At 37.1% G+C, this 12,329-nt stretch overlaps 1 protein-coding gene across 2 annotated transcripts in view; it reads right to left on the reverse strand.

The window, feature by feature from the left end:
• CARS1 (cysteinyl-tRNA synthetase 1) overlaps positions 1 to 12,329 on the reverse strand; it is a 31,730-nt gene that overhangs the window by 16,938 nt on the left and 2,463 nt on the right. Inside the window, exons 2-10 of one of the 2 annotated variants that reach the window (XM_065755225.1) lie at positions 10,928 to 11,173; positions 7,456 to 7,547; positions 6,567 to 6,655; positions 5,703 to 5,799; positions 5,179 to 5,277; positions 4,005 to 4,154; positions 3,006 to 3,146; positions 2,307 to 2,395; positions 1,098 to 1,219 (exon numbers count right to left, since the gene is read on the reverse strand). In XM_065755225.1, the coding sequence (XP_065611297.1) occupies positions 1,098 to 1,219; positions 2,307 to 2,395; positions 3,006 to 3,146; positions 4,005 to 4,154; positions 5,179 to 5,277; positions 5,703 to 5,799; positions 6,567 to 6,655; positions 7,456 to 7,547; positions 10,928 to 11,173 (1,125 nt within the window). The remainder of the gene's footprint in view (positions 1 to 1,097; positions 1,220 to 2,306; positions 2,396 to 3,005; positions 3,147 to 4,004; positions 4,155 to 5,178; positions 5,278 to 5,702; positions 5,800 to 6,566; positions 6,656 to 7,455; positions 7,548 to 10,927; positions 11,174 to 12,329) is intronic. The other variant, XM_065755226.1, reaches the window with a different exon arrangement.

Consider the following 12,329-nt stretch of genomic DNA (forward strand, 5'->3'; position numbering starts at 1 on the left):
ATTTCTGCAGTACTGTTGAAATCTCTTAACCACACCACTTGCCACATGAGAAGAGACTAAAGCCAAATGCATCAAAGATACACTTGTCAATTGTGATGTACAGGTTGAGATACCTGCAATCTGTCTTTCAGCATTCTTGTCACTATGCACTTTCAACACTAAGAGTGTTATACTTGCCTCTGTTCACATGAGTTGCAGCTTCTAAAGTTTACCTTTTCTGCTCCCTCTGCTAGCTAAAATAACTTTATCTATCAGGGTAATCATCACAAATAAGTCAAAGTAGCTAAGTTGACAAGTGATCTAAATGTATGTGTGGTCTCAGTTACATTAATCACTCTACTTGAGTCCCTGCTTACAAAAGCAGACAATTTAGCTTGTTTATGTAGTAGGAATGGTACATTCATGTTGCCACAAAGATGGTAGCTTAAGCTAGCACCTGTTATTTCACACATACACAGGCAATCTCAGCTATCAGAGTTTAAATAAAGAAAAAAAAATTACATGTAATCTAATGTTTTGTCTCTCGGATGAATACAACTTGTTATCAATACAACTTGTTATTTAAGTTTATCTGCTGCCATAGCTGTATTCAAAAGATCTATATTTGGATTTAGTTCAATACAAGAAGGTTTAAAAAATAAAAAGATTTCTCCTTATTAAGAGAGGAATGAGAAAGCAACAAATATTTGTCATAAAATAGCCCCAGCCTGGTAGGAGAGCTTTTACCTGGCAAGTGGAAGACCTGGCTTCAAGTCTTTGCTTCTCCTACTTAGAATCAAATCAACAGCCACATAACTGGGCTACACTCCACAACTGTACTATTTGTAACCCCAATAATAAATGCATAAAATATAACAATAACTACAACAACAATAAAAGTCACCCTAGAATGAACAATTCTTTACACTCTTGAGATAATAACCTAGCAAAGTGCTAGCTCAAGCTATAAAACTTCCAAAAAGAAATTCTAAGGAAAAGGAAGTACAGCAGGTAAACAAACAATTTCACAAAGACAATGTTTGATCTACCCATCAGTGAAATCACTTGAAGAGATCAATACATGAGCAACTTATGTACAAATTATTTCTCCTCTTTACCTTCGCCCTCTTGAAGAGCTTTCTGATCACCTACAGCTTCAGGAACCAACTTAGCATAGGAGTGTTTTTCACTGGAATCAAACTTCACAGTATCAAAGTATACAGATCCATTGGACACATACCTGAAAAGTTATAAGATAATTACACAGCTTAGTTTTCTACTTAACTAAATAGTACACTCAAAATCACTAACCTTAATTTCCCTAGTGAACCCACATAAAACATGGTACTGCTCACTATGCTGAAGATGACTTGGTCTCAGCTAACTTCTAAGGTACTCTCACAAATACTTCAGATAAGGCACCAAATGTCAGAATAAGACTCACTGAAGGGAAAGTGAATATTTTTCTTAAACTCCCAAAGAGGTGAGATGCCAGATCTACAGTCCAAGTAAATGTATACAGCATTTCCGGTCCCTTTTAATATTTTTCAATAATATAATAAGAATTACATTCATTTCTGAGTCTATTTTGTCACCCTTTGGTTTGCTGATTTTGTCCACTGCAAACGCGATAAGAAGCCTGAGAAAAAAGTTTTAGGACCACAATGAATGCTCGTAGTTCAATGCAAATCCTCTTCAACTTTTTTCTTTTGGAAAAAAAAAAAAAAAAAATATATATATATATATATATATATATATATATATATATATATATATATATACACATACACCTTTAAAATGAGAACATGCAAGAGAACTGATGGCAGTCTGAACAGTTTTGCTTTTTTCACTGTAAAAACATATCCACGTTGAAAAACTGAGGCCAGTAAGAGAAAAAACACTCAAAGTTTCTATCAGGAATCTATCACAATACTTATGAACTTCTAGAGGATTAGCCTGACTTTCTTAAGCATTAGACAATGTCAGACCCTAATTTCAAGATCTTTATTTTTACATCTATGTTGTTTACAACCGATATCCAGCAATCCACTCAGGGACACAGTTTTGAAACCCCTGTAAGTCAAAACTGTAAGATTGTAAGTTAAACTCAGTTCAAGTGATTTGGACTTTGATTATTTATTTTAAGGAACAAGGATTTCACTCTTACAGGAAGAACTCTGAAATGTCTTTATTTGATGAAACACTACTTTTGGAAAATAATACTGTTCCATATGAAAACAAAGAACAGAGTTCAAATAAGTGTTGAAAGCAATTATTCTGGCTCTAACACAGTATAAACACACAAATGCATTCAGTGGCAACCTTACCCGTAACCATTATCCACAATCTTTTTCACAAACGCCACAATTTCTGGCACATATTCACTAACCCGCGTTAAAACATCTGGAGGTAACACCTAAGAAAGTAAAAAGTAGCATTTTATGTGTGTATAAAAATGCATATACAAATATACACTGAATGTATAATACACTCATAAAGAGACCTGCTCGAAAGGCAGTAGAAACTGAGACTCCTACTTGAAGCTCTCTGCTCTTCAACAATCTGCTGTAGCAATTCTTTCTCAGCCTCTCAGGCCATGTTATTAACACACTAGCACATCTGGCAGAGGAGGCAGCATGCCACTTTGATTTGAAACCAAATAAACTTTTACTATTCAGAACTACTGCACAGCATAACATTTCACCTGTAACATACAAATCTGTGCTTGATTGCTGTCGTTACCACACAATTTGAAGAATTATATGTAGTCAGTGGTAAGTAGGTTGGTAGGCACGCATCACATCTGATCTCTACTGGCACTGGAGACACGTGCAATTGTTTTAAGATGGCTGGGAAATAGAGTATGTGCTAACTTTGCAACTATGTATTCATATCAAAGACTAAAAGCAAAAGAAATCAGTACGGTTTTTGAAAGGTATTAAGGGACTTGTATTGTAAACCGTACTCTGGGTATTGAGAAGCATTGCATTTACACTTTTAGAACAGAGAAGAGTTTGTTTACTTACATTGAGAGCTTCCATATCTTTATGGAATTCTGCTTCCCAGAATTTGGGGAGCTCTGAGAATATGGAATTGTCAGTCACTTGGCTGCCAAATTTTGAGTCCAGCCAGTCAGACAGTAAATCTTTGGCTTCTTCCAATAGTATCTATAAAACAGTAACGATAAGAGCAGCTGATCAAAGCAACTCTGCAAGATCTTACCCTGAACAGTGACATTTGCTCAAGGAAAAAAGATACTTGGCTACAAATACAAAGTAATTATATTTTTTATTGTCCTTCTCATGAATAGAGAAAACACCAGAGAAAGGAATGCAAGTTATAACTGCAATCTGTTTTGATATCAATCACTTAACTAGGCATGTGGAATTTACACAGTGCACATCAATGAAAAGCATTTGAACAACTGACTGGAATCCTAGCATGGATATTTCTCAGTCCTATACTAAAAGATGTCAAACAAACAAACAAGCCAACATCTTACAGCTCAAAAGGTGTAACTGGGTAGATTTTATTGTCACTAATTGTAATAGTCTTTGGAATAAAACTTTTCTCAAATCAAATTATTGTATATATATTTTTTCTGATCAGAGATGGAAGCAGCCGTGTAGAAAACTGCCACAATTACCAGAATGTCACAAACAATTGTGCAACAATATAAAGTACATCTAGAGAAACTGATTTCATTAAGCCAAGAAAGCGACAAAGAGAAAGTTTTAAGCAGATGCAAAATAAAAATCTCTTCTGGAAAAGTAAAGATAGTGAGCCACTATCACAGTGCGAGGAAGGGGAAAAAAAAGAACAAACACTGGAAAAAACAGCATCATAAAACTACATGAAAGCTGAACTCAGGAATCATTGTACCAAATGCTAAGCACTAAGAAGTACTCAGGCCCACCATCTTTCTTGTTGTAAACATCTATAGTTTCAGCAATTGCCACAAGTAGAACATTATTTTTAAAGCCACAACAGCTACAAAAATTGTTTTAAAAGGAGCACAAACTGACCTCATGACATCTGCTGATCTCTTCTGCAGGGAGTCTTGCTTGCACAGCTTCTTGTAGCGGGTCAAAAGCAGACTTCACTGCATTCTGAATTTTTTCCAACATCTGCCTTTTGTCTGGGTCTGTTGTCTCACTTAATTTAACTGAAAAGAGCTACAATCAAAAAAAGGTTTAAAAAAAAGCAACTTGTAGTACAGTAGGGCTATATTCCACATGCAACGTATTAACTTAGTCATATAGCACCTTGCTTGTGACAATAAAGCATCCTACAGTTTTGTCATCAGACTACTGAAACATACTTCTCATCAGAAATAAAGGTGAACAAGTATATTCAGTAGCATAAAGATTTACTCACATTTGAATTGACTTTTTAAAACCATTATAAATTACTAAATCATAATTACTGTTTTCAATAATTTTCATTTTCTATGTAGTTGATCACTTCAATTACATAGTTAATTATCCCAAATCTGGAATGCAGAAGCTTTAATGTGAAACGAACTATACTTAAAGGGTATGCTAGGCCATGACAGTTGGGCAACATTTCCAGGCCACCTAATCCCTAGGCCCTTATTCCATTCATTAGACCAATAATCTCTTTGTGATCCATACGTCTAAAATGATTAGAGAATTACCTTCCCCCACCTTTAATCCAACATACACAATTTATTAAATCCCTGAAACTTTGGAGACTTTTTGCTCTTTCAAAGGCCATCATCAGTGGTACAGAAGAGAAATCTCACAGGTATCTACAGCTTTAAAAGATTTAAAAGCTTTAAAACGATACAGCTTTTTTTATGGACATACCACCATTTAAAAACTTTTGAAGTCTGCATTCTAACAAATGAACAACTAAAATATTTTATTTTTCATTTTTCCCCCAATGCCCCACCGACACTGTACATGTTTACACACACAGCACGCAACAATAAACAAACGTTTTACCAATATACAAGTCAGAAATGTCTATTACCTTAATAGCTCTTGTTAATTCTAGAACAACAGAAAAACCAGTGTGATACGCAGTTCCAGTAACACTTCTTATTTGTGCAGAGCCAGTTCAATAGAGTAAGATAAAGTCTACACAGGCAGCAAATTCTGAAGTGCTCTTTAGATACTTTGATATGTTCCCAAGTAAGAACAAAAGACAATAGCAGGGATTAAATACTGAGCCCACCTCTGAGGCAGTTTTAACATCTTCAAGTAGCTGAGCTGGTGTTGATTTGTTCTTCCTATACTGTTCAAAAAGGTAATTTTGTCTTGTTCTCTTGATGATCTGCAAAGCAGAAACACAACAGTTGGAGTAAATAAAATCCAGCTCTATTAGATAATGCTTATCAGAATCCCTACGTGCTTAGCAAGGTACAAGAAACACATGAAGCAATACAAATCAAACACACCATACATAACTAGTTCGCTGTCTCAATAGAATTAATTAGGTATGTCAACAACAGGCAGTTAAACAAGCAATTTATCTTTGTAAAATGTTTAGTTTTCATGATTTATAAAAGCACTCATTTGCATACAAGAACAAGGTCTTTTTTTAGAAATAAGAAAAATCAGTGACTTTGTGTCCAAAATATATGCCTCGACAAGTATATAATTAATCCTGGTTAATCAAATGCCTATTACACTCAGAATTCCATGCACAAACTACAGTAGCTTAGATTACAATTTAAAAAATAAAAATAAAAAACATACCTTATCATCAATATCTGTAATATTCATACAATAGAAAACATCAAATTTAAAATAATCCCTTAAGATTCTTCTCAGGATGTCAAATGAGATGTATGACCTAAAAACATAGAAGTTATGTTTAACAAACAGCTCAAACATTTCTATCTCGTGCAAAAACTACTTGAACCTCAGTCATTAATTCTGTAGCAGTTGCAACTTTTCCTCTTGTACTGGTAAGATTTTCCTCACACAAAGACAGAACATGCTTCTAAGCCTAAATCTCAAGAGCTGAATCTAACAAAACTACATTCCAGAAATATACTAATAAAATCAAGTACAAGGGCTGCTCTGAAAGTAATGCCTTCTATTTTATTATGTAGGCCCATGATATCAGAGGTGGGTGTTGCTGGCACAGCAGTAGAGGCTGAACCTTCCCACCAATATTCCATTACATTTTACTGCCACGTGATGGATGGCAGAAAAGGGGCAGTCTGACAAAACAGCACCTGACATGGGAATGCAGATGAAGGGAATGTGCGTTACCAAATTCCTCCACGTAGAAAAAAATGGCACCCGCTGACATTAGTCAATGCTTTCTGAACATCTCTGGAGACAATCCAGGGGACGTGAGCACAGGGAGGTGGTGGGTGGTACGTTTCAGCAGTGGCAACAGCAGGTCACTGATGTAGATACTTAGCATGGCATGCAGGCTCTTGTGCATAACTAATGGTGATGACTATGTTGAAAAACTGCTTTGCAGCTGAGAATTTGCTCTACTAAATAGGAGGCATTACTTTCAGAGCAACCTACACACATTTTTCTACTTAATTCCTTGCTTACTGAATACAATGTTATTATTCATATCAAAATTAGGAACTACAGTACCTGGCATGTCCCATGTGAGAAGCATCATATACTGTTGGACCACAGCAATACCATGTGACTTTTTTTCCATTCTGCGGCTGAAATATTTCCTTAAGTGAAAGGGATGGGACAGTGAGCAAAAAGAATCAAAGACATGTGATCTCAGCCAAAACCACCACATTGGGAATATCAGAACATGAAAATATAGACTACGATTGCAAGAAAAGGAGTGGTTATTCCACTCCTTGTTTTACTGTAAGAAAAGGTTACCACTAGCACATAAAAGAGAACATAAGCAGCCAGGCCCTGCTATCTGCACTCTCATCAATTCAGATTGCAAATTAAAAAGATTCAGATTAGGCAAGCTATTTTACAAGCTGTGCATGTAAAACGGAACATCAGACATAGAAAAAGGTTATATGGAATAGCTAGTTCACACATTCTTGGACATTAAATAGCATACAACATCAGTTTCACAGTATTTCCTCTCCTTCCCAAAGCACCTTCAACCAAGACCATAGGATGTTTTGCCAGTTTATACTACAATTTGCAAGAATTTTTTTTTTTATGCAGGGCAAAATGTAAAGAAATTCTGATTTTATTCTGTTTACACTGCCTACGTTTATCTATATTACAGGGGAAACACTGGCTATTTGGGACGACGATAAATTGATATTTTGTACTAGACATTAAGCAATGTACACACACACACACACACTTGTATATTTATTGTGCACACTGTGGCACCTGCCTCAGCAAACACACTTGACTAAGGCAACATCTGTCACCTTCTTGTCACAAAACAAGACTCAGAAACCTGTCTATTGATTTGGAAGACAATTAAGCAAACAGTTGATAACTATTCTATTTGTGTTTTAAGGAGATTTTCAATTTTCATTCCTTTGGTCACCTTATTGCGGGTCAGGCTGTTGTAGAGGCAGAGCCTAGAATGTTTTGTCCCTTCAGGAGGAGACCAGGGGGGCTGCATACGCTTGCCTTTACCTAGGAAAAGACAATTTAAAGAGATCTGAAAATGTAAACAAATTTCCAGTATATTTCCCCCTTATCACACTGTTAATTCAAAATATATACATACATATAATTACAGAAAACAAGTCCAATCTTAGTATTCTAAACTACTTTTGTTAGAGCCAAAGCCACTAAAAAGCAGAATAAACAATTTCAATCTTATTTATTTTCTGTCCTCACACTTGCAACACCTATTACCTTTGATTTAAGTAATGGGGGAAATGAGTATACGAGTATGAGCATGCATTTCAATAAAGCATTAACAAAAGATTATGAACTTAAAACAATATTAATAAGGTGTCATAGAAGTCCTGAACTTTCTGCAATGCCACTGGTTTCACTGTGAGAGCACACCATAAATCTGACACAGAGAATAAGCCAAAAAAGTCTTCAGACACCTGACTTCATCTCTACAGCCAGGATCAACACTGCGTGTACTCAGAGGAGAGAGAGAGGAGACCTAAAGGTTCAGAGAGAACTTTCATTTTTACTTATATGTGGTCACCATGTGCACAAGGCACTTCTGAACACTTCTATGCACCATAGATATGCCCCAATCCAGCATGAGGCTATATTTTGCCATTAAGGAGAGCAGATAAAGCTCAGGTGGTATTAGTGAATACTTAAAGGAAATGGGAAGAAGAGGAGTGACTGTTCCCTGAGGAATTTCCACCCTTTAAAACCTGTCTTGAATGTAAACAGGAATTAAGAAGTTTCAGTACTTTATCATATAGTAGAAATTCTTACACAGTGTTACACAAACACAAATAGTGCAACACAAATACTAAGCAAAATGAAAGTGTTGTCAAAACAGAAAGTTTATACTTCATTACTATATTTCAAAGGCCTTTTTCTTTCCCAAGTCTCTTATTTTTTTCTTTGGTATTTTTGTGTACGAACAACACCAGGATAATTGTGTTCAGAAGAAATCCAGTTTCAACAAATCAATGTTGCCTGAACAAAACCAGTTTTTTTTTTCTTCACAATGAATACCAAGCACTCACTTCATATGATGGGACAGTAAGCTCAAGCACCACTCTTTAAAACACTGAAGACTCATTCAATATGGAACATTCTGTACTTCTTGTTTCTGGGGGCATGAGACACATCTTGCCATTTCTGGAGGAGTGGAAGATCCCTGCATGCTGCAGCTGAAAGCAGCTGAAAGCTACTGCACTTTAAGAGGGAGACAGAGTAGGGTTATCCTTGCATCTATTTTCAATTTTTAACATTGTTGAACTCATTTTTAAAGAGAAGTATGAGCATGTAATCTGCTGAAGAGCTGCAGTTTGCTATGCACAGGGCTGCTCATAGTTGTAATGATTTTACACTAATTATTGCATTAACCTGGAGCAGAACCAGAACAGAAAACTCAAAAATACAACAAAGTTACCAGGTTAATATATACATTACCATCCTTAGGAAGCCTCGTGGTATACATTTTAACTGCAATTAAATTTTATATAAACTATTTGTTTTGACAACAGAAGTGCCTTTCTGATCCTATCTCAAGATGTTCTTCATGGAATCTGTTTCTCTAATATCTTCATACAAATACTTTGACTGAAAACCTACAAGTTATGTAAAGACTTACAGTATAAGAAAAGGTAATGTCTTCATCTCCCTCTTTTCAAACAACTGCCTAAATAAGAAAAAAAAAATGACCGTAGTACTCTAATTGCCTCATTAAAGGACTCCACCTATGGATCCACAGAAAGGTGTTCATTCCATGTATTTTATTGTACGTTACTGAATTCAATGCAACAGCCATAGCACAGACCATACAGCAAGGTATGGATTTGCTTACTCTTTGATCTAGAAGATTACACTGGTATGCCTAATTGCGGCTAAAGTTTCCCCTGGGGAAGAAGCCTATGTGGGTTAGTCTGACAAAAGATAATGCAGTAGTTTTTTTTCTTTTAAACTTAAAACCGCACTAAACGTGAGGAAACAAACAAAAAGATACCGCACACTGAAGTTGTCAGTTTGTGAGCTAGGTGTCACAGTATATCCACTACATGGACACCAAGGGCAAAGCAACAGGCATGCTTTTCAGTCTGCTCAAACACGTCACATCTCTGCCAGCAGCAACTTTCCTCCTACTCAACCAAAGTTCATTTGCTCTAAGCCATCTCTGGGGCTCTCTGATATACCAAAAAACCTACTGACAACACATCCAAGGCCTAAGCAGCATGGCAGATCCACGTGATACTTCACACTGAACACTGCAGAACGTCATTTCAGGACTCCCAATATATACACACGGATCATAAAGCTAACAAAGCAAAATCACTGAGAATAAGAGGCTTGACATCAAAGATTTCATGGACAAGAAAATGGAAAGCTTTTATCTCCTCACCCCACCTTGATCCATGAAATCCTGCAGGCAAACAGCAGTTAGTGGCATTAAATCTGCTACCAGAGCCAAGATGGTACAGTTGAAATTCCTTCACTGCTGAAAGGAAATCAACAACCAGCACAAAGGCATGCAGGCACATACAGGAATATAAAACCCACTTGCAGCAGTCTGACTTTAACTGCTGCTTCAGCTAGGAACTGAGAACAGCAGGATGACAGGTTGTGAGAAGATGGCATTGGAGTCATATTAGTCAACAACCGTCAGTCAACATGACAAACGCCTTATGCATTCATTTACAGATCTTCCAAGCCCAATAAAACAGCTCTGTGTTATTACTATTAATTATTTCATGACTCCCAGAGCAAGGCTCTCACTATAAAGCAATTACGTTAGACTAGCTCACTGGAAATCATCTAAGGAGAATGATGCAGCTCCCAAAAATGCTAGCACCCATGGTTACTCCATGACCTGGATTAAACCCTTGGTATTTCCTCAAATCACTGGCAACCCCTAAATGACCAGGATTAAAAAAGAACCCAAAACATTCCTTTCAAAATTCAGTGTTAATAACAACCCTCAGAAGCGGTATGCAGTTTACTTTATTACAAGAACTACTTAGTTACCCTTACAGGGGAAAAAAGAAAATCACAGGCGGAGCAAATCCTGCTATTGTAGGAAACCAGCCAAAACCCACGTATCCTTTTACTATTCATTGGCAAGCTCTCTAATGAAAATACAAATAATCAAATTCAGTACACTGAGGAATTTTAAAATCAAAGAGTTGTGGAAACAGCTGTAACACTCCAATAGCTCAGGATTCATCAATTACACAGTAACAGTATGCAAGAAGAATTTCATGAGCCTGAAGACAAGTGGATACAGTAAACTGTAAAGCGTGCAAGAGAGTAGGAAAGGAAACTTTTAGTTCTCAGCGGGAAAAATCATTACAATGGCAGCTAGTCTATAACCTGCCCACCAAGTTCATATTACTCACTTGTTTGAAGTTTACAAGGGTCAGTTTTTTCACTGCTGCCATCATAGATTGCTTCTATGTGTCTGTACCACCGGACAACATGGAAATACTGGTCCACAGGTGGCCCCGAAAACTTTCTGAACACCTCCACATCTGCATGTGAAAATGTGAACCCCTGGATATAACTACGAGTGCTCAGGTAATCGTTCAAAGCCTTCACCCTGGCTTCCTCTTCACTAATGCTCAGAATAAAACTGTAGCTGGAAGCTGTAAAGACAGAGGCACAGGACATTTAGTCAGCATTAAAAGAAGGAGATCCCATGACCAAAATATATCCTAATACTACACACAACCCCCTCCAAATTAGCTCTGGCAACTGACAAGAAATTTGAGAGAAATGTATTAAATACAAGATAATGAATAACCACGCATTTTCTATTAATAGGTTTACGTTCACATCACGGTATGTGGTTCTCCTAGACCACCCTCTCTCTTCAGACACAACACTTGAAATGAGTATGATTAAAGAGATGTACAGAAAGGACACTGGCACATGCTTTACTCAATACACGGGCAACACGGGTTTAATTATGCCTCATCTCTGCAAGCATGGGAACGTGCTCCTATGGAGGAAGCAGCTAAAGGGATGCTCACAGTAATGGCATGCCCTGTGCAAGCCAGTGGATACGAAGCCTAACACTGATACTTTCCTAAGGTGATTCAACATTTGAAACTATTCATGTTCAAAACAGTGTGTAAACACTAACTCATTATCCTGCTTGGGTAGTTAGCCAAGAAAGTAATTTAAGACGTAGCCAAGGACAATAACAGGTGAAGAAGGCAGCTTTAGAACACCTGTCCCTATTCCCAATCTGACCAGGACCACTGTCACAAATGTTGCTTTCTGCAGTGGCAGAACCTTTTCTGCACAAGAAGTTCCCACAGCACTGGAGGTGCCAACAGGCCAGCACTCTTGGGAAGGGAAGAATGAAAGGCACCGGGGGGAAGCAGGGGAGGGTGGAAGGATCTGCAGAACTAAAACGTTTATCCAAATGCACACAGATGCCATCAGTTAGGACCTTTGAGCAACTCACTTCCTGTACGGAAATCAATTATTAAAGTATTCTAGCAAAAATTAAACAGCTACTCTCAAGGAAAAGAAGAACTCTGATAAGAGTGAAATGGCAGCTAGATGCCAAGTACATTTGTGTTTGAGTTTCTTGAGCATAAGCGAGATACGTGGCACACCACTTTGGAGCCCGTCGGAACGATTAAAAATAGATCAGAGATGGAAAAAATGTAACATAACTAAAGGTCACCAACAATACTAAAAATTCATATGCTGAGTCAGAATTGTTTAAGTTCTCAGTCTTTCTCAAGGGCTTTCCACGCAATTGTTTATTCTAAATAAAGACTAACAAGT

The sequence above is a fragment of the Cyrtonyx montezumae genome, unplaced genomic scaffold (assembly GCF_038088225.1).
Source record: "Cyrtonyx montezumae isolate F1298 unplaced genomic scaffold, pur_monq_1.0 scaffold_10, whole genome shotgun sequence".
Lineage (NCBI taxonomy): Eukaryota > Metazoa > Chordata > Aves > Galliformes > Odontophoridae > Cyrtonyx > Cyrtonyx montezumae.